Source organism: Octopus bimaculoides, chromosome 8, assembly GCF_046866305.1.
Source record: "Octopus bimaculoides isolate indiv1 chromosome 8, ASM4686630v1, whole genome shotgun sequence".
Lineage (NCBI taxonomy): Eukaryota > Metazoa > Mollusca > Cephalopoda > Octopoda > Octopodidae > Octopus > Octopus bimaculoides.
Genome location: NC_142935.1, coordinates 30,034,227 through 30,057,092, shown reverse-complemented (window position 1 = coordinate 30,057,092; position 22,866 = coordinate 30,034,227). Strand labels below are relative to the sequence as shown.

At 36.8% G+C, this 22,866-nt stretch overlaps 1 protein-coding gene and 1 long non-coding RNA gene across 4 annotated transcripts in view; one reads left to right on the top strand and one right to left on the bottom strand.

Annotated features, from left to right (window-relative positions):
- The window catches only part of LOC149134343 (uncharacterized), a 28,727-nt gene extending 17,499 nt beyond the window's left edge, over positions 1-11,228 (bottom strand). The window contains exon 1 of the long non-coding RNA XR_016242837.1: positions 11,012-11,228. This is a non-coding gene — a long non-coding RNA (uncharacterized LOC149134343). The remainder of the gene's footprint in view (positions 1-11,011) is intronic.
- Positions 1-22,866, top strand: part of LOC106871355 (alsin) — a 97,302-nt gene that overhangs the window by 11,082 nt on the left and 63,354 nt on the right. Inside the window, exon 1 of one of the 3 annotated variants that reach the window (XM_052970012.2) lies at positions 7,427-10,004. The exons of the other annotated variants lie outside the window; for them this stretch is intronic. Coding sequence (XP_052825972.1) covers positions 9,826-10,004 — 179 coding nt within the window. The 5' untranslated portion in view covers positions 7,427-9,825. Of the gene's footprint in view, positions 1-7,426; positions 10,005-22,866 lie in introns of those variants that run through there. 3 annotated transcript variants of the gene reach the window in all.

Below are 22,866 nucleotides of genomic sequence, written 5' to 3'. Positions count from 1 at the left end.
CTAGCATGGGTTGGACGATTTGACTGAGGACTGGTGAAACCGGATGGCAACACCAGGCTCCAATCTAAATTTGGCAGAATTTCTACAGCTGGATGCCCTTCCTAACGCCAAAATCCTGATATTTGTATAATTAATTTATATTATTTATATTGTCTGTTGTTAATTACAATACAATATTTTGAAGAAAAATAGTGTTACAAATTGGAAATGAAACAAAAAGATTGTCTATTACGAATGTAAATTATTGACATGAAAGGGAACCATCCAGATTTACCTCCCTTTAACCAGTAGCGTTTTCTTTTTTATTTTTATTCGTTAGTTTTAATTTGAAAGTCTATTTTTCTTGTTTAGCCCTAGGTTAGTCCTCCTTGCGCTCTATGATCCAAGGCGTTCCAGTAATAGCCCTCTATTTTTTCAGACATAATCTACATAGGTCTGGATTATTCAATGCATTCTCTTTTTTCTGCTTCTTTTCCAAAGTGCAGTGCATTTAGAATATATTTGTTGATTCAATGTAAAATTATTATTTTCCCCACTTGTAGTTCAATATATTGATTTCAAATTCTGGCACAAGGCCAGCAGTTTCCGGGGAGGGTTAAGTTGATTACACCGACCCCATGGTATTTATTCTATCAACCCCGAAAGGATGAAAGGCAAAGTCTACCTCAGCAGAATTTGAACTCAGAACATAAAGACAAACCAAATACCTTTTAAGCGTTTTTACTTGGCATGTAAATGATTCTGTCGACCCACTGTAGTTCAAGAAGTTCAGTGTATTCACAGCAGTCTATCTCATTTCCTTTTACTGTTTTTTCACTCCTCCCTTTTATTAAAAATTCACGTCACTTCAAACAACAAAAAGCTTCTTATCCAACTGTATGACCACCATTTTATCACTTTTACCCACTCATTGCTCTACTTCTGATTGAAACTGCCCTTTGCTCAGCCTTGTAGCACCGTCTATAACTCCTTTGTTTGCACAAGTAATAAAAGTCGTTGATGTTTCTGACTCATATCTACTTGCTGTAGTCAAACACTGCTGCTTATGATAAGGTCTTGTTAACTGCTGTCACTTTAAGATGTCCTTTAGACCATTTATCATTTCCAGTGTCTCCCTTTCTCTCTCCCTCTCTCTCCTCCATTTTGAATTACATTCCATAGAACATCACAAGGTAGAAGTCATCATCGTCATCATCATCTCAATTGATGTGTGTTTTCCATGCTGGCTTAGGTTGGACAGTTCGGTCTGGTGAGCTGGTGAGCCGGAGGACTGCTTTAAGCACTTGTATGCTTCAGTATAGTTTCTCCTGCTGGATATCCTTTCTAATGCCAACCACTATACAGAGTGTACCAGTGCTTTTTATGTGGCACCAGCACCTGTGAGGTCACCAAATAACTTGCAAGACGAAGATTGTTTGAGTGGTATTGAGGGAGGTGGCTTTGTGCCAGGTCATCCCACCACTGTCTGTTGTTTTTACCTTTTGTTTGTTTCATTCATTGGACTGTGGCCATGCTGGGGCACCACCTTGAAGACTTTAGTCAAACAAATCAGCCCCCAGTACTTACTTCTAAATCTTTGACTTATTTTGTTAATCTCCATTGCCAAACTGCTAAGTTACTGGGCCTTAAACAAACCAAGACTGGTTGTCAAGAAATGGTGGGGACAAACTCAAATACACACACACACACAAGTCAAGCTTCCACACAGTTTTCATCTATTAAATCCACTTCAAGCATTGGTTGGCCTGGAGCTATAATAGAAGACACTTGCCCAGGGTGCCATGCAATGGGACTGAACCCAGAACCATGGGGATACAAATTTCCTTCTTAACCTCATAACATATTATCCTGTATATTTTCCTTCAGAGATGTCTAGTAAATATATATTTGAACAAAAATAAATGTTCACTGTACTCTGAGGTATCTGTCACTTATTTCTAACCCAAAATACTTCATTCATGATATTATTCCTATTTTCTATCATTAACGATCACTTTTACCAGTAACTTCATAATAAATCATAACTGATCCAAAATAATTTCTGTACTTATTCTTCCTTATTCTTTTAGTCTTTTATTTGTTTCAGTCATTTGACTGCGGCCATGCTGGAGCATCGTCTTTAGTCAAAGAAATCAACCCCAGGACTTATTCTTTGTATGCCTAGCACTTATTCTATTGGTCTCGTTTGCCGCACTGCTAAGTTACGGGGACGTCAATACACCAACATCGATTGTCAAGTGATGGTGCAGGTGGCAAACATAGACACACACAGACACACACACATGTATATATATATATATATATATATATATATATATATATATATATATATATATATATACGATGGGCTTCTTTCAGTTTATTTCTTTATTGCCCACAAGGAGCTAAACATAGAGGGGACAAACAAGGACAAACAAACGGCTTAAGTCGATTACACCGACCCCAGTGCGTAACTGGTACTTAATTTATCGACCCCGAAAGGATGAAAGGCAAAGTCGACCTAGGCGGAATTTGAACTTAGAATGTAGCAGCTGACGATTCTGCCAGCTTGCTGCCTTTCAGTTCTGTCGGCTTCTTTCAGTTTCTGTCGGCTTCTTTCAGTTTCTGTCTACCAAATCCAGTCACAAGGTTTTGTGGGACTGAACTCAGAACCATGTGGTTGGGAAGCAAGCTTCTTACCACACCTGCGCCTTGTATACAGATTCAAAATAAATGATGAGAAAATATGGTATATTTTGCATGGTAATTGAAAAAAAAAATGTGTATGATAAGAGGTTAACCACCCAGCCAGGCATGCAGCTAAATTGTTATTGTAACAATTGGTGATTAGTTCGTTATCTTTATTTCTCACCGTCTGTCTGCGTTAAATAGTTAAAACCTGTAAAACAACTTTCTTCTCACATTCCTTCATCCATCTGCCACAAGAAACCACACATTTTTTTCCCGTCTTCTCACTGTTTGTCAGCTTCAACACTATTCTCTTTCTTTCTCATTCTCTCTCTCTTTCTCTTGTTCTCTCTCTCTCTCTCTCTCTCTCTCTCTTTCTTTTCCCTTACACCTTTGCACTGTAAGCATATTTGACAATCACTAATATTTCCTTTAGACTCACTCGTAACTACTTTAAACAGTTTCCATCTATTGTGAGACCTACATGCACCTAAATCTGCAAGAAGCACTCAATTCACCTCCTTTCCTCCTATCAATTTCTTTGGGTCTCTCACGTCCCAGATCTCACACCAAAACACCTTGCTTTGTCCTTTTTAGCGTGAACCACACCTCTCTTTATCATGCACGTTTTCTTACCACTGTTAATGTGCAGCAATACAAACACCAACACTAAACCTGTGAACCAATGAAGGAAGTGCTATGTAGTTACTTTAATTGCTAGAAATAACAGCCAAATCTCTTAGATAAGGAAGGACACACCGAATAATGTGTTCCTACATACAGTATGCTTAAAAAATAGATGGGATAGTCATGGCTTCAGTATCCTTGATCAGAGATCTACTCAAGCAGAGCTGACTTGGAACAAAATAATTAGTATGTTACCAAACATTAATTAAACCTTACATGTTTATCCCTATTTTTGAGTTTACGAAGAACTAAAAATGAATTTGGAATATCTTTGGATTGCGGCCATGCTGAGGCACTGCTGCCTGGACATCTTTAGTCAGACAAATCAATGCTGAGTAATTATGTTTTTAAAGTCTGGTATATATTTTATTTTACTCAGATGCATACACACACATGTGTGTGTATGCATGCACACACACACATGTGCATGCATGCATATGCACATACACACATGTGCGTGCTCACACACACACACACATTTACACACATATCAAGACTTTGGCAAAAGAGACTGATTGAATAAGTGCCAGGCTTTTAAAAAAAACTACTGGGGTGGATTCATTTGATAAAAAAAAAATTCATGGTGGTGCCCCAGCATGGCCACAGTCTAATGATTGAAACTAGTAAAAGATAAAAATAAAAGATACATGGCAAGCTTCAACACAGTTTCTGTCTGATAGATTCACTTAGAAGGCATTGGTTCACCTGGGACTCAAGATACCATGCAGTGAGACTGAACCTGAAACCATTTGGTTGAAAAGCAAGCTTCTTAACCCCACAGACATACCTGCATCTATCAATAAAAATTTTTTCCACATATCTATTTCTTTAAAAACATGTACCATTTATCATTGATGCTTCATATTGAAAATTAAACAAATGTACTGACATGGTTGTGTGGTTAAGAAACTGGCTTTGTAGTCCTGTGGTTTTGAGTTCAGTCCCACTGTATGGCACCCTAGGCAAATGGCTTCTATTATAGGTCCAAGCTAACCAAAGCCTTGCGAGTGAATCTAGTAAACAGAAACTGTGTGGAAGTCCACCATATATGTATATATGTGTTTGTATTTGACCCTTCTCCCCCCACTGCTGGACAATGATGTTGGCTTGTTTACATCCCCATAACATAATGGCTTTGTAAAAAAAAAGTCTGAAAGAATCAGTATCAAGCTTGAAAAATAAATACAGGGGTTGATTTGTTCAGCTAAACCCTTCAATATGGTGCCCCAGCATGGCCACAGTTCAGTGACAGCAACAAGTAAAAGATGAAAGAGAATTAAGAATATAACCAAAAGGCAAAATCTTTTCTCAGATAAAAATTAATAACAAAATTGCAAAATTCAAACAAGAAATAAGATATTTTATGGATTTTTTATATTCAGCATTTTTCTTATTCCTTCAAACTTTTTTTTTCTCACAAAACTGCTATGTTATGGGGACGTAAACAAACCAACATCGTTGTCCAGCAGTGGGGGGAGAAAGGACAAATGCAAACACATATATACATATACAATAGGCTTCCACACAATTTCCATTTACTATTGGAACACTAGTACAACACTAATAATTAGTAAATCATAATGATAACGATGATGACTGAAAAATTATAGACCAAGAATGCATTCTTCTTTATGTTTCTATATAAAGAGGTCATCATAGAAAAGTGGTGATGACGATGATGACGAGAATAATGATGAATAAAGGGAAACCTTTTATTTTCAGACATGTAAAAGTAGCCACTGCCTCACTATTTATAGCATGGAAAGTAAATATATAACTTAGCTGTTATGGCCAACACAGAGCTGCTGTTATATGAGAAGGAAATTCTCCAGTTTAGCTTAAAACAATATGAGATGTCAGCCAAATGCTTTCTCATATCACAGATTTTCTAATGAAAGAATGTCACCAGATTGGATTTATTCAAACAGGAAACCATTTGTTTCAATTAGGTTAGAATTGTTTTCACATAAAATTTTTTTTTTGAAAACATGATTGTTTAGTTAAGCAAAGAATTTTGTCCTCTTTCTCTCCCACTCAATATTCTTTCCTTTTTTTAATTTTTCTATAATCACTTCTAAGTATTTTGAATATTTTACAATAGGAATATAAGAACATCGGATCTCACTGTCACAAAAATTTGCATAAAAATAGAAGTTAGAATTTAATATTTGTTTTTTTTTAAGACATTCTTTAACCCTTTCAATGTGAAATTAAATCTCATGGTTATTCCGGTAATGCTACCAAAACATAGAACTGGTACTTTCTGCAAGTCACGTTGCCCCAATAAACTTGACATATCTCAACAGATAAAATAGTTTTAAACATAACATTCCTCAACAAAAGACAGGCTGGTATATAAATTCGGAGTGGATATTTCTGCTTTCTGCAGTAAATGAGTCCAGCTTTTGAAAAGATTTTCACATTAACTTTTAATGTAATTAATATTATTATATACTTTTCTAGTATTTAAACTTAGAACATCTGTCTGAGATCAATTAAATAAGTAGCAGTCAAGTAATACAACAACTATGCCCATCTCCTACGAATTTGTGGCCTTGTGCCAATGTAAGAAATCAAAACAGTGGTACAATCAGTTAAAACACTCTACTTATAGGACAATATACCCATAGATGCAGATATGGCTGTGCGGTTCAGTCCCAGTGTGGCACCTTGGACAAGTGTCTTTTACTACAGCCTCGGGCTGACCAAAGCCTTGTGAGAGGACTTGGTAGTGTGTGATAAGGCTGGCCCTTTGAAATACAGGTCCTACTCATTTTTGACAGCTGAGTGGACTGGAGCAACGTGAAATAAAGTATCTTGCTCAAGGACACAGCGTGTTACCAGGAATTGAACTCGTGACCTTACGATTGTTAGCCAAATGCCGTAACGACTAAGCCATGCGTTTAAGATATAAATAAAATATTTGTAGCACAGTGACAATACTGATCTCAAGGTCATAAATTCAAATTTAACTATTGCTGTTTTGTCAGACTTCTCTTTACTTCCAGATTGCCTAATTGAACAAAGAAAGAAACAGCCAAGTGGTTTGACACCAGAGTTTACAGTATTTACTTGTATACAAGTTGCGCAATTTCATACTTGATTTCAACTGAAAAAAAAAAAAAAAAAAACTGGGGTGAAACTTATGCGACAAAGCTAAAACTATACAGGGTAAAATATTTGTACCAAGGTCTAGTAATAAATTAAGGGTGTAGCTATCTTATGCATGAGTAAATATGGTAAATTCAGATATTAATAAGAACAGCCACCAAATAGCTACTTTAAAACTTCTAATTAATATGTGTTAACTTCACTAGTCTAGACCATATTTAATAGTTTCATTATTAGACAGGAAGACAATTATGTTAATATTAATTACATGATATTACATATTTTATCAGCTTTGGGTGTGAGCTGAAAGGCAAGTCAGCCCTAGCACAACTTTAACCCTGTCGTTACTGTATTTATTTTGAGATGCTCTGTGTTTCTTTCAATTACTTTAAATATAACAAAGAATTTTTAGTAAAATAAGTTGGTTATCATTAAGCTTGTGTTAGGAACATAAATTGTGACTAAGGTTTGGTGGAAGATTTTAATTCAAAACTTATGAAAACAAGACATTTGTACTACAAAGCCAGAGCCAGTTTCAGCTGGGTTGGTATCAAAAGGGTTAAGACTTGTTTCTCTATTATATATTTTAACCATTTTGTCACTGTATTTATTCTGAGATGCTCTGTGTTTCTTTCAATTACTTTAAATATAACAAAGAATTTAGTAAAATAACTTAGAGCCAGTTTCAGCCGGGTTGGTAATGAAAGGGTTAAGAATTGTTTCTCTATTATATATTTTAACCCTTTTGCATTAATACAAAAAACATTTTTATCATAGTGTTGTTTTTCTTTTGTGGCTTTAATCTTCCTCTACAACTTTTATCATTTTTGAAATTTGAATAAATTTCATCTCTTTAGACATATGACAATGTAGTAAAAAGTAAATAAAAACAAATTTTCTGAAAATTCAATACTTTTTGAGTAAACTGTAAAAAAAAAAGAAAAGAAAAGTTGTTGGAAAGAAATTTAATGAAAAGTTTCTAAAGGGAATTTTTAATTGCAAAAAATTGTTCACTGTACATTAGGAGTTTGAAGAATGACATGAAGCCTTGTTTAACCCTTTAGCATTTAAACCGGTCATAGCCAGCCTAAATATCCGTTCTGTTTTATGTTCAAACTGACCAGATCCAGCCTCTCACACCAACCCTACAATGTCATTGTAAAAAGAAACAATCGTATCATTGAAATCTCAGAGCTACGAGATTATGCATGATTAATTCAAAATAATGTGAATAAATAAGCACCACATTTGACAGAGCAATCTGATTGCTAAAGGTTAAAGTTAAAATATGTAGTATAGAATTGGTAGATTCAGGTGAGATTATTGCAACTGAAGTGCAAGAGGCTTTGAATATATATTACAGGTGTATGAGTGAAGGCTTGGTTTACCAAACAGCTCGTCCATTCTTGGCTGCAATCCAATCTAGAATCTGTGTTTGTCTGACAATGTTGCATCTTAAATATCTAAGCAATACTCTAAAAATATTTCATCCTTTGAAAGCTGCTTGCTCTTTACAAATATGTGGTGGGTATTTTAAGATGTGTCCCATTTTAAAATACCCATCACAAATGTTATGCCCATCACATATTGCTAAGACATTTACATCCATGTATGTTTTTTTGTCATGCAAGGTGCTTGGTGGCATGTAAAAAGCACTGGTGTTGGTGCTACATAAAACCTCTGGTGGTGATCTCACATAAAAAACAAAAACACTGGTGATGGTGCTATATAAAAAGCACCCACTACACTCTGTAAAGTGCTTGGTGTTAGGAAGGGCATCCAACTGTAAAAACCCTTCCAAAACAGACAGTGAAGTCTGGTGCAGTCTTCTGCCTGGTCAGCCCCTGTCAAACTGTCCAACCCATGCCAGCATGGAAAATGGACGTTAAATGATGATGATGATGATATAAAATGTTATTCATTTCATGAATAATGTTTACTCTTTATAATCCTCCAACTACTTCACATTATGCTAAGTTGTGTCTTACTCTCTTTTACTGTGTGGCTCTTTGGGCAAGTGTCTTTTACTATATAGCCTTGGGCTGACCAATGCCTTGTTAGTGAATTTGGTGGATGGAAACTGTGTAGAAGTCCCTTGTGTGTGTGTATTTCCCTTCACTGCTCAACAACTAGTCAATAAAGTTGACAGTCCCATGACAAATATTTCTGATAACTGAACAGTAAGCGAGCCCTCCATCCTCACTGATTTGTATATTAGTAACTGCTGGAGGAAATAAAACGTGGAGGGATAGTGAGTGAGGGCATGTAGCATAGTGGTAAGGGTGTTGCTTCCCAACCACAGGGCTCTGGATTCTTTCCTATTGCATGACACCTTGAGTAAATGTTTTCTACTATATCAATATGAAGTACTAGGATCGATTTAATCAACTTAATCTTTATATTTATGACCTGGTTCCTATGTTAGAAATGATTAGGACAGTTAAGATGGTGAGATGACAGAATTGTTAGCATGTCAGACAAAATGCTTAGTGGTAGTCCTGGCTATTTATGTTCAAATATCGGCGAGGCCAACTTTGCTTTTGGGAAAGTAAAAAGTTTTTAGTTCTTTAAAACATGTAATATTTTAGTTGTGGGGGCCAACTTTGAGTGAGTTTTTTTGAGACATCTTGCGGGGGAAAAATTTGCGTCTTATTTGCCTTCAAATACAACTAGAACACCGGAAAACTTCATGGTCTGCGTCAGGGGAGAGAGAGAGAGAGTTAATTAAAATTCGTAAATTAAAGAGAAGTTCGAGTGCCATGAGGAAGAGTGAATTGACAAGTCGTTAAAGGGACGGACCTCTCTCAACCCTGATACTTCAAAACTCTACTCACAACACAAACATATGATATGATATAATATAATATAATACATATGAAGTTGTTTATATCAGTGGCTTGTAAGGTCGCTAAACTATATTATATTAAAAGATACAAACTGGAAAAGTTTAGTTTCTTCAATGTTTAAAATAACATTTCATATTATTTTCCTTCATTGTTCAATAATTATTAAAAAAAAAAAACGTGATTTTTTTTCTTCACTGAATAAATGCAACCGGACACAGTGGTAAGGAATTGTCGAGACTTTAAATAAAATGTGTGTGACGGAAGGTCGGTCGGTTGGTCTCTCAAGTTGATATGTTCTAACTCGTCAAGAGCAGCTGACTATCTCGGTTAAGAGTGTCAGCGCATGGGACGTGTCAGCTTAGTACGAGTTTCAAATATTTTACGACCAAAACATTGTCTATCCACACGCACACACATATTACACCCAAACTACTGCATGTCTTAGAACAAAGTATCGACTGTTGGATCGGTTTCCGACTATTGACAACACGGAATCCTTCCCTATTCAAAAGTCATGTCGGATGAGGCTGATGCCAGACATTCCTATTTCGTTGCTACTCCGCCGTTTAATAACCACTTCCATGTAACTGCTTATTGTCAACAATCCCATAGTTGGATAACTTGTCTCTTCCCTCGTCACTACCGGAAGATTACTTCTCGATCGTCGACAATTCGATCTATCTTAAGAAATTGGTATGTAAGTCTCTCTCTTTTCTCTCGTATTAATTTTTGTCCCCCCGCCCTCTTTCTGAGTCGTCTCCTATCTGAGAAAATCATTCTATACCTTTGGAGTCACATTTTTTCACAAGCATTTTTTATTTTATTTATTTATTTTATCGACATTCTTGTTCCATGATTCCCTTACTTCGTTTATATGCATACATACCTAAAGACCCTTGTGCACTTACAGGTGAAACGCGACCAAAATAAATATATCGTTTTATCATCGCCTTATATATATAGAAAGAGAGAGAAAGTGAGAGAGGGGGGTAGTAAGAAAACTTAGAGAAGCTTCACAGCAGAAACCGCGCGCACACACACACATATATACGCATACACGAACACACACATATATATATACGCACACACATACACATATAAACGCGCGCACGTTTTTCTCTTCACCTTTTCTTTAACGAAATAATTAAATAACACTTCAAAAAAAATGAGTCAACAACACTAGCAACAATGGACATAAAAGAATGCATTAAAAAGTTAATAAATGTTTGTCTCCTCCGTCACACACTGAATTGACTTGGACATTAAATCTGTTTTCCTTTCTTTCTGTCAACAACGCCTTAACAAAGAGGGAGGCCTCTAAGTGGTCGCTCGGCTTGCTTGAAATAGCAGCCAGAAGTCCTTTCAGATTTCATCTTACCGTCTCAGGTAAGGACGGACACATTAGATGATGCAGTCTAAGATAGACTATGTCTGTAAAATAATTCTGGATGGTAATAACTGGAGCACCTTTTTTTAAATCTAGAGAGACCTGGAGCCATACAACAAGAAACAAGAGTTTATAGTCATTCCACATGACTAATAGTTTTCTTATTACAACCGTTATTGTTTTTGCTTTTGTTTCTGTTGTTAATTGAAATTACGGTATTATATTATAAGCAGTTGGCTCGAAGATCAAACTGGGGTTAAACTATAATATGTGTTTGTGTGTGTGTGCCGTATTGTTAAAATTTGTGAAATACCTTTGTTATAACGAGAACATGTCAGTGCTACTCCCATCTGCGTGGTTAAACTGCTGCTCTGTTTTATACCGAGACGTTTATACATATTTTAGACATTCGTCAACTTGTAAGTATGTGTGTTGTATATAATAATAATAATAATAATAATAAATAAATAAAATAAATAAATAAAAAGACAGTTTGATATAACTGTCGTGAGATATTAAATACATTTCAGAAATTTGAAGATATCAAGTGTTGTTTAAGTTCTGCGTCGTTGGCAACAGTTTTATTTTATTTATTTTAATCTTTATTTGTTTTGTACATATTAGATAAAACTTCCTCTTTCTCATTCACTCTTTCTCCCGACGAAAGACCCGCAATCAGCTGGTTTAACGAACACCCCCCCCCCCCCCACTCTCTCTCTCTCACATTCATATACAAACACTTATGTAACATTTCCAATCTTTGTGGTCTCGACTTCACAACGGCTTTTGTGTATTCTTAGTAAATTAATCCTCTGGGTGTGTACATTCACAAATCATTGACAGATAGTTGCTATGTTTGTGTAAACAGAAATGTCATTGAGAACAACCTTAATTTTTGCCTGAAGGTGGAGTGGTTGGGGAGAGGAATATTTTATTACGCCTGGGCAAAATATAATACTTAACGGCATTTCGTCCGTCTATATGTTCTGAGTTCAAATACTGCCGAGGTCTACTATGCCTTTCATCCTTTCGGATTCGATAAAATATGTACCAGTTCAGCACCGGGATCGACTGACCCCACTCTCCCCCCCAAATTGCTGGCCTTGTGCTAAAATTTGAAACCGTTATTATTATTCCAACCATTCCGGCTTTTTGTGATATCTAAGTTCAAATTTCACCGAGGTCCTCCACTTTGCCTTTCATTCTGTCGGGGTCGATAAAATGAGGGACCAGTTGAGCACTGGAATTCACGTAATTAACTTATCCCCTCCCCATAAAATTACTGTCTTTGTGCTAAAATTTGAAAAACTTATCATCATCATCATTTAACGTTCGTTTTCCGTTCTGAGATGAGTTAGACGGTTTGGCAGGAGCTGGCGAACCAGAGAGCCGCTCAGGCTCCGATTTGTTTGTTTTGAACGTCAACCACTTTACAGTGTACTGGGTGCTTTTTACGTGGCAACAGCATGGGCACCTTTTTAATGGCACTGGTACGAGTACTTTTCTATGTATCACCCACGGGCTCATTTTACACGACACTGGCACAAATGCTCTTTATGAGGTTCATGTAATTAACTTACTCCCTCTCCACAAAATCACTGGCCTTGTGCCAAAATTTGAAACATCATCATCATCATTTACTGTCTATTTACTATGCTGGCAAGAGTGCTCTTTCTGAGGCACCGGCACAAACCATTATTATTATGCCAGTACCACCTGACTAGCCCTTATGCCGGTGGCACGTAAAAAGCACCCACTACACTCTTGGAGTGGTTGGTGTTAGGAAGGACATCCAGCTGTAGAAACTGCCAGATTGGATTGGAACCTGGTGCAGCCTTCTGGCTTGCCAGCCCTCAGTCAAACTGTTCAACTAATGCCAGCATGGAAAGAGGACGTTAAACGATGATGATGATGATTATTATTATTATGTAGGCGCAAGAGTGGCTGTGTGGTAAGTAGCTTGCTTGCCAGTCACATGGTTCTGGGTCAATCCCAGAACTGTAATGAGAGAATTGACTTTTGTTTCTAGCAAGACAAGTGACCACGTTGATGTTTTCTTGTCAACTTGTCCAGAATATATAATAGTCACAATTGTGAAGGGTCATTACTCTTTTGACCAAACACCAGATATTGCCCACTGTTTCAGCTTGTTTTTTATTATCTTGAAATTGTTCAAAATTTTTCCACAGAAATTAAATAATAATAACGATACTAATCCTTTCTACTATAGGCACAAAGCCTGAAATTTGGTGGAGGGGGATAGTTGATTACATCGACCCCAGTACTCAACTGGTACTTATTTTGTCGACCCTAAAAGGAGGAAAGGCAAAGTGGACCTTGGCGGAATTTGAACTCAGACTGTAGCAGCAGACGAAATACTGCTAAGCATTTTACCCAGCATGCTAACGATTCTGCCAGCTCGCCACCTTAATAATAATAATCCTTTCTAATATAGGCACAAGGCACAATTTGGGGGGAGGTGGCTAGTCAATTGCATCGACCCCAGTGTTTCACTGATACTTAATTTATCAACTCCAAAAGGATGAAAGGTAATGTTGACCTCGATAATAATCATGATGATGAAAACTAACTGTAACTATAGCAACAAATGGCTTGAATGAAGAGAGTTTCTTTTGGCAGTTTTCGTTTCTAACCAGTAAGACAGGATTCTACACTCCTATTTCAGTTACACCCATTCACAACAGCTCGGAAATGTCCACCTTCATAAATACCTAGCTACCGATTACTACCAATCTTTTAACTGTTTGTCTAAGGTGGTATAAATATCACAAACAATAAAGTCTATATATAGCTCTGTTAGCTAAATCACATATATGTTTATGCAATACTTTCCTTCGTCTTAAATGTAAGGAGTTCATTCTTGTTTGACGGGCTCTTCAATCAAACTCAAAGCTTTTTGTTTTTAATTTAAATATATATATATATTAGTTCACACATTTACTTCAATATTTCTACATGCATATATTTCATCTTCTCCACCCATCCCACTTGTGCAAATCCAAGCTGTTTGTTGATGGAGAAGATTGCAATTTGGAACCAAGCCTACTAAGTCCACAACTAATTTCCTGTTACCAGCATCACTTACTGTCGTTCACGAACTCAATCGTTTTGCTATTTTTGACATGCACTTTTCCATGTTTGCATGGATCAGATGGAATTTGCTAAAGTAAATTTTCTATGGTCAGATGCCATTCCTGTTGCCAACACTTACCGGTTTTCTAGCAAGCAAGATATTTTTCTGTGGCTGGACATATTTTTCATGAAAAATTTTAGATAAATAATAAAAGCAATAAAGGCAATAACAGTGTTGTTTATATTGGAGAGTATTGTAGTTCGCTTGAAGCATTATGTATTGTTTGTAAAGAATAAAAAGTTTAGAATGGTACAACAATGCACTATAAAACAAAAAATGGACTATATACCTGTTGTGATTTGGTTATCTATAGTCCGATGATATTTCGGAATTACAAGTCCTTCTTCAGATCTTCTTAGCTGGAGTCTCTGCTATGAACTGTTTTCTATTATTATTATTATTATTATTATTATTAGACAATAAGAACAGTGTGATGTAATTGCAATAGCTTGTTACCAGTTCCAAAATCGAAAACTGATGATGTCCCTCTGTCAAAATAGGAACACAGGATTTCCTCATATTTTTAAATTTCTGTGTTTCTGCAGTTGTTGCCATTTTACATTTTGACAAGTTGTCAAAATATCATTCAAACCAATAAACAATCTATTGCAATTGTATTGTGTTCTCATTGTCTTCATGAAGAGTTATGTCAACCTTTATAAAATATTATTATTATTATTATTAAGGGAGCGAGCTGGCAGAAACATTTGCAAGCCAGGCGAAATGCTTAGCAGTATTTTGACTGCCGTTATGTTCTGATTTCAAATTCACTGAGGTCAACTTTGTCTTTCATCCTTTCGAGGTTGATAAATTGAGTACCAGTGAAATACTGGGGTCGATATAATCGACTAGTTCCCTTCCCTCAGATTTCAGGCCTTGTGCCTTAGTAGAAAGGATTATCATCATCATCATTATTATTATTATTATTATTATTATTATTATTATTATTATTATTATTATGCACAGTGCTAAGAATACGTGAAGGCGCATGGCTCAGTGGTTAGAGCGTCGAGCTTATGATTGCGAGGTTGTGAGTTCGAATCCAGCCCGGGCTGTGTGTTTTGTTCTTGAGTAAGACACTTTATTTCACATTGCTCCAGTTCACTCAGCTGTAAAAATGAGTTGCGACGTCACAGGTGCCAAGCTGTATTGACCCCTTTGCCTTTCCATTGGATAACACTGGTGGCGTGGAGAGGGGAGGCTGGTATGCATGGGCGACTGCTGGTCTTCCATAAACAACCTAGCCCAGACTTGTGCCTGGGAGGGTAACTTCCTAGGTGCAATCCCATGGTCAGTCATGACCGAAGGGGGTCTCAGCTAACAACATACATATATTGTTAGCAAAAAGCCTATTAAAGGAGAGATTATTCTTCAAACATAAACTTTTAAATGAATTAAAGACCCAAGTATTTTTACTTTTTGATTCTCTTCTCAAAGACAGCCATTTAAAACATTAAAGTGCAAAGCTGATTTTTTTTCCTTTTCATTCACTGCCAGCATCTATCTAAGTTTACACGGTTCCATTTTTAATTCATGTACTTCCAAGACAAGTTTACACAATGTTAAGTGCTTTAAAGATATCTCTCCTGCTGCATTAAACTCATAATCTTTCACAGATTTTAACGATGATTTTCTTCTTGAAAGAATTTTTGTGTGATAGTGTAAATTTCATTAAAGAAATTTCAATTATGCATTACTCATGTTCTTTATAGTGGTGAATTATAATTTTTTTCATAGGTGCAGGTGTGGTTATGTGGGTAAGAAGTTTGCTTCCCAACTGCATGGTTCCAAGTTCAGTCCTACTGCATGGAACCATGGGCAGTTGTCTTCTAGCTTGGCCAAACAAAGCCTTTGAACAGATCTGGTAAACGGAAGCTGAAAGGAACTCATTTTGTGTGTATGTGTGTACTCTTTTGTAAATGAGCATCATTGTCATACGAGCGAGGTTGTTCATTTCCAGGTTTCTGTGGAAAACATGTCTTGCCATGGGGAATTACTATTTTGCTTGGGAGCGTTATATGATAATCTTATACTAACCTTTGTATGCCATCGTTCATGTTTCTATTCACTAATTACATCATGTCCTATTCGTATTTTCGTTTGGAAATGTTTTTGGAAATTTATTTTAAAATATAAGTATTGTGCATAGTTTAAATGCTTCATTTCTAAGAAAAGACACCCATTAATATTTTCACAGTTGTCCCTTCCGATATTGTGACCTCACAATATTCCAGGGAGCTGCTATGACGCAAGTTAAGAACCACCTATTTATCTCAAGCAGTGATTCCTCTCTCTCTCTCTCTTTCTCCCCCCTCCCCCTCTCTCTTTCTCTCCACACACATACATACTTTAAAGCAGTGTTTCTCAACCGTTTTCTACTCCTGAAACCATTTGATTCCCATTTTACTCGAATGGACCTTCATAACCATTCCATATTTAAAAAAATCAGATTATATTTTTATTATTAAATATTGTATAAAAAAAAAAGAGTTGGTAAAATATTTTATGCTTTATAGAAGTACTAGCAGTATAACCCGACCTTGTCCTGGTGTGACTCATTATGCTATCTACGATAAGTCTTGCTAGCTGAAAATCAACTAAAAAAGAATTATCTGTAATTTTTCAGATTAACACCCGCACGATTACCCAACCCTAATCCTAAACCTAATCCTAACACTAACCCTAACACTAACCCTAAACCCTAACCCTGACCCTAAAAAACGTAACCGTAACATTAATTCTAAACCCTAACCCTGACCCTAAAACCCTAGTGAAAATCGTGGTAAATTTACAAAGCATTGACGAACATGAGTTATATTTTACTGAATGATTGTGTACTTGCACGTGTATGCTTTTGAGAGAGCGAGAGAGGAAGAGGTAGAGAGGGGGAGAGAAAGGAATAGGGGTAGTTAAAAGTTTTCTTATGACTGCTTCTCTTCACTGCCTATTACTTCATTAGAAATCTAAGGATGCACATAAGCACATAATAGAGAAAAATGAAACAAATATGGACGACTTACTCCGAAACACCACCGAGTGGGGAACACTTCTCAAAAATAACCTGCAGTTGTTTCCTTCAAAATTCCTACATGCTTGAAATGTACATACATCAAGGTACATTTGTACAAAATTTCATGAAAAAATATTCATTTTCCTGGAAGTTAAGAGGAATTTAAGTGGAATTTCCGAATATTGTACCCCACCCCCCTTCCAAAACACTTTAACCGAAATTTTTTGTATATTTGGAATCTACATAATAAATAATATATGCATAGAAAATTTCATAAAAAAATATTCATTTTTATGAAAGTTATGACCTTCCAAAGTTGGGAGATACAACTCTGTAGTTATGCCATCAATGTTTTGTAAATATACCACGATGTGAATGACTGTGTTTACTTGCACGTGTATCCGTTTGAGAGAGCGAGAGAGGAAGAGGGGGAGAAATGAATAGAGATTGAGAGCAATGTGTATGTTGTTGTCACAGGTCATGTATGTGTGGTTGTGTGTGTTTTTACGTATCTATGTTATGAAAAATAGGTAAAGAATACTGAGATGAAAGTTTAATCTATGACGTTGTATGTATCACTTTCTCTCTCTCTCCCTCTCCCTCTTTTACTCTTACTCTCTATATTTTTATGTTGAGCGCTTGTGTAAGAATTGTGTTCCAGGTAGAAGGGATGAAATATAAAAGTTGCTAGAAACAACAGCCAAATCTCCCTTAAATCACACAAAGTAAACGGAATTTTAAAAATCTAATTACTGCACTGGAAAGTTCACATCGAGAAAATTCCATTGATGTAAAAATTTTTACGAAAAAGTGGAAAATGTGGATTTCTATAAACTTTCAAAAAGGCTTCACACAAACACACAATTTCAGATTTATATATTAAGATAACCAAGTTATTACAAATAAATTTCAACCACAAAATCTTATAAGGACCTCAGTTGAAAACCCCCCACTTTCGAGCAAATACAAATATTTTGTCTGCCTTTGTGTGCTTAAAGTGAAAAAATTAAATGGAGTTCTATATTTAAGAGATGAGGAATTATGTACATTATTTGCATTATTTACATTTGACGGATATTTGTCCTCATCTTGTTTGTTGTTAACACAACGTTTTGGCTGATATACCCTCCAGTCTTCATCAGGTGTCTTGGGGAAATTTCGAACCTGGGTTCTCATTCCTAAGGTATTTTTCAATGTTATTATTATTATCATTATTATTCAGGTCGCTGCCTTGAATCGAACTCAGGATCTTGGGTTAGTAGCCCACGCTCTTAACCACTATGCCATATGCCTGAATAATAATAATAATGATAATAATAATAATAATGATAGTCAAGACGAAGAGCGCAATTTGATTGTATAGATGTTTTATTCGTTGAACAACATTTTGACAACACGTCTGTCTTTCTCAAGTTCAAAAGTATGAGGAGAAATATGTTTGCGGGATATTGACATCACGCCCTGGAGGAATGAATAAGATGACAGGAGAATATCATCAAATTTATACAAAACTGTTTGATTGAATATTCTTCTTTCTCTCTTTTTCTTTCCTTTTTTTCTGTCTTCCTTTTTCTATTTTTTCTCTTTCTTTCTGCTCTCTTTTACTCTTTTACTTGTTTCAGTCTTTTGACTGTGGCCATGCTGGAGCACCACCTTTATTCGAGCAAATCTACCCCAGGACTTATTCTTTAGAAGCCTAGTACTTATTCTATCGGTCTCTTTTGCCGAACCGCTAAGTTACGGGGACATAAACACACCAGCATCAGTTGTCAAGCGATGTTGGGGGGACAAACACATACACACATACATATATATATATACATATATACGACGGGCTTCTTTCAGTTTCCGTCTACCAAATCCACCCACAAGGCTTTGGTCGGCCCGAGTCTATAGTAGAAGACACCTGCCCAAGATGCCACGCAGTGGGACTGAACCCGGAACCATGTGGTTGGTAAGCAAGCTACTTAAGACACAGCCACTCCTACACCTAGTTATAAAATTTAAAAACTGATGATGTCATTCCATCAACGTATGAACGCTGGTTACTCTCGTTCATAGTTTAGTGTTTGGATTTCTGAAATTTTGAATTTTCAATCACCGTTTGTTTTGAAATTAAGAAAGACAGATGTACTGTCGAAATATTGTTCAACGAATAAAACATCCATACAATCGAATTGCGCTCTTCATCTTGACTATTTACCTTCATGAAGAGTTACATCAATCCTTTTTTAAAATATAATAATAATAATAATAATAATAACAACAACAACAACATCGAAAGATACCTTAGGAACGAGAACCCAGGTTTGAAATTTCCCCATGACACCTGATGAAGGCTGGAGCGTATATCAGCCGAAACGTTGTGTTAACAACAAACAAGATGAGGACAAATATCCGTCAAAATTAAATAATGAAAATAAATGGATTTCAAAATGGTTATTTATATTTTAGCTGCTTTTATGATTTTACTTCAGCATAGCAATACTAATAACTTGTTTGGTTGAGAAGCTTGCTTCTCAACCATCTAGTGTTGGGTTCAATCACACTATGTGGCACCTTGGCCATGTGTCTTCTACTATACTGTGAGTGGATTTGGTATATGGAAACTGAAAGAAGCCCGTCTTGTATACATATGTTAGTGTGTGTGTGTACCGTTCTCTTGACATTATGTGATGGTTTAAATTAGCATTACTGTCATACAAGCAATGTCCTTCATTTCCAGTTTTCCACGAAAAAACATGTCTGACCATGGGAAACTATTATGTTGCTTGGAAACAGGTGAGGGTTGGCAATGCGATGGGTATCCAGCTGTAGAAAATGTACTTCAACAATTTCTGTCTGACCCATGCAAGCATGGAAAAAAATGGACATTAAATTATGATGATGATAATGTCTGTCAATATGAGTTTCAAGGATTTCTTTTCAGTGTGACAGATATGTTTTAGATAAGAGACAAGAAGTGCATCCAGCTGTTGAAAAATCTGCCTCAATGAATTTTGTTTAATCCATGCGAGTATGGAAAAATGAACCTTTAAACAACGGTGATCTTCATCATGGGGATGATGAAATATATGGAGAAAACAAAGCTACTGCCTTTGATGCTGGCAAAATCATTGACAAGCAAGATTCTACGTCTAACATCTTTTTTATAGATTACAACAGGATTAGAAACTTTCTCTCAGATCTGATTGTGTCAGCCTGTGTTTGTTGGTATCTGCTCTATCGATTTTGATGTCTCCTAAGAACCCATCATTTACTTGCATCTCTTTCTCGTCATCAGAGACTTCCCGAAATTACTGCCATCCTTACATCATTGTCATCGTCATCATCATCATTTAACATGGACTTTCCTATGCTTGCATGGGTCAGACAGAATTTGCTGAGGCAGGTTTTCCATGGTCAGATGCCTTTCCTGTTGCCAAGTAAGATAATATTTCCCCCATAACAAGACAGGTTTTCGTGGAAAACTGGAAACAAACAACCCCACTTATGTGATGGTGATGCTCATTTACAACCATCATGTGCTGTCCAAAACAAAGTTACACACAAATATACATATGACCACACACACACACATACACACACACACACACACACAGTATATGGCTGGCTTCTTTCAGTTGCTGTCTTCCAAATCTATGCATAAGACTGGTTTGTCTGGGACTAAAGTAGAAGACACTTGCCCAAGATACCACAAAGTGGGATTGAACCCAAGGCCCAAGCTTCTTAACCACACAACCATGAGAATTCAGTAAAGTGGTTTGTACTATACAGATGCAGGATGGAATGGTCTGAGTAAATACCAGGAGAAAGAGAGAAATGGTAAAGTTTGATCTGTATAAACACTGGTTTCAGATTCTTTTCTACTCTAGGCACAAGGCCCGAAATTTTGGGGTAAGGGGGCCAGTCAATTAGATTGACCCCGGTATGCAACTGGTACTTAATTTATCGATCCCAAAAGGATGAAAGGCAAAGTCGACATCGGCGGAATTTGAACTCAGAACGTAAAGACATGAAATACCGCTAAGCATTTCACCTGGCATGTTAACGTTTCTGCCAGCTCGCCACCTTTTTCTCAGATTCAGCACCGTAGGCACGTGAGACATTTTGGCATTGCTGATTCGGCATTGACTTACTTGACATCAGACACTTTAATGTCTCTCTCTCTCTCTCTCTCTCTCTCTCTCTCTCTCTCCATCCCTCTCTCAAAAGCGACCAATACATTTAGTACTAGGCTTACAAAGAATAAGTCCTGGGGTTGATTTGTTTCGACCAAAGGTGGTGCTCCAGCATGATCGCAGTCAAATGACTGAAGCAAGTAGAAAGAAAAGAATAAGTACTCGGGTTGATTTGTTCGACTAAAACCCTTCTAAGCAATGCTCCAGCATGGTCACAACCCAGTGACTGAAACAAGTAAAAGATAAAAGATTATACCAAGCCACCTCCTAGTTGAGGGCTATCCTGCACTCTTTGACCGAGTGGTGATGAACCGTATTTGGTATGATGTGATAATTAGTTGTTTATTTTGTTTTTGTGTCATGCAGGAAAGGTCGGTTATCTAAGTCTGATGCAACTGCCTTTGCTCAAGTGGGAAGGTGCTCTGGAAAGAAGGATTGACATTTAACTATAAAGTTGAATGATTGCAACTTTTACATCTTTTAATGACTTTGCAACAGTTTTGGGTTGACAAAACTGCAATAATTGATGTCGTAAGGTGGTAAGCTGGCAGAAATGCTTAGCGATATCTCATCTGCCACTACGTTCTGAGTTCAAATTCCACCGAGGTCGACTTTGCCTTTCGTCCTTTCGGGGTCGATAAATTAAGTACCGGCTATGCGCTGGGGTCGATATAATTGACTTAATCCATTTGTCTGTCCTTGTTTGTCCCATCTGTGTGTAGCCCCCTGTGGGCAGTAAAGAAATAAAAAATGTTAGCATGTCGGGTGAAATGCTTTGCGATATTTCGTCTGTCTTTACGTTCTGAGTTCAAATTCCGCTGAGGTCAACTTTGACTTTCATCCTTACGGGGTCAATAAATTAAGTACCAGTTGCATACTGGGGTCAATCTAATCGATGTGACAAACTGGGTCTTTGAATTACAAATAAAGTACATCTGATGGGCTTCTATACAATTCCTTTCTGCCCAGTTTCATTCATAGCACTTGGGGGTTGATAGGAGGATTTTGTAGATGATGCTGGCTCATGGGGTGCATAAGGGACTTGATCCCAGACCCTCATGATTGTAAGGTACATTTTACTCTACCTACACACATCTTGTAAACAGACTTAATGCTTTCATACAATATAAAAAAAAAAACTTTTATCTTTTACTTGTTTCAGTCATTGGACAGCGGCCATACTGGGGTATCACCATGACAGTCTAGTTGAACAAATTGGCCCCAGTACTTGTTCTTATTCTGTTGGTCTCTTTTACTGAACTGCTAAGCTATATGGACAGAAACTAACACCAGTTGTCAAATAGTTGTGGGAGACAAACATAGTTACAAAGAAATGCACACACACACACACACACACACACATGCACGCACACACACACACACAGTAGGTTTCTACACAGTTTCCTTTTATGACAGACATACTCACAAGTCATTTGTCAACTCAAGACTATAATAGAAGACACTTGCCTAAGGTGCCATGCCGTGGGACTGAACCCAAAACCACTCTGTTGCAAAATGAGTTCCTTAACCACACAGTCATGCCTGCACCTAACAATTTTTTTTTTTACAAATTTTAGCTTCAATTATGGAAGGCTGGTAAGGTAATTAAAGACATTAATTTGCAATAATGTAAACAGAAGTCAATTTAATGAACTGAATTTTCAGTGACATGATTGGCAATATGGGTTGCATGATGTGGCTGTAGGCCCCATGTTAAGTCCTGACTAAGCTGAACTATGATCTGCTACATTCCAGCCATGACCATCTCATCTAACTTTCATTATCCAATCTGCCCTTCCAATGCTTAAGAAAAATATGAGTTG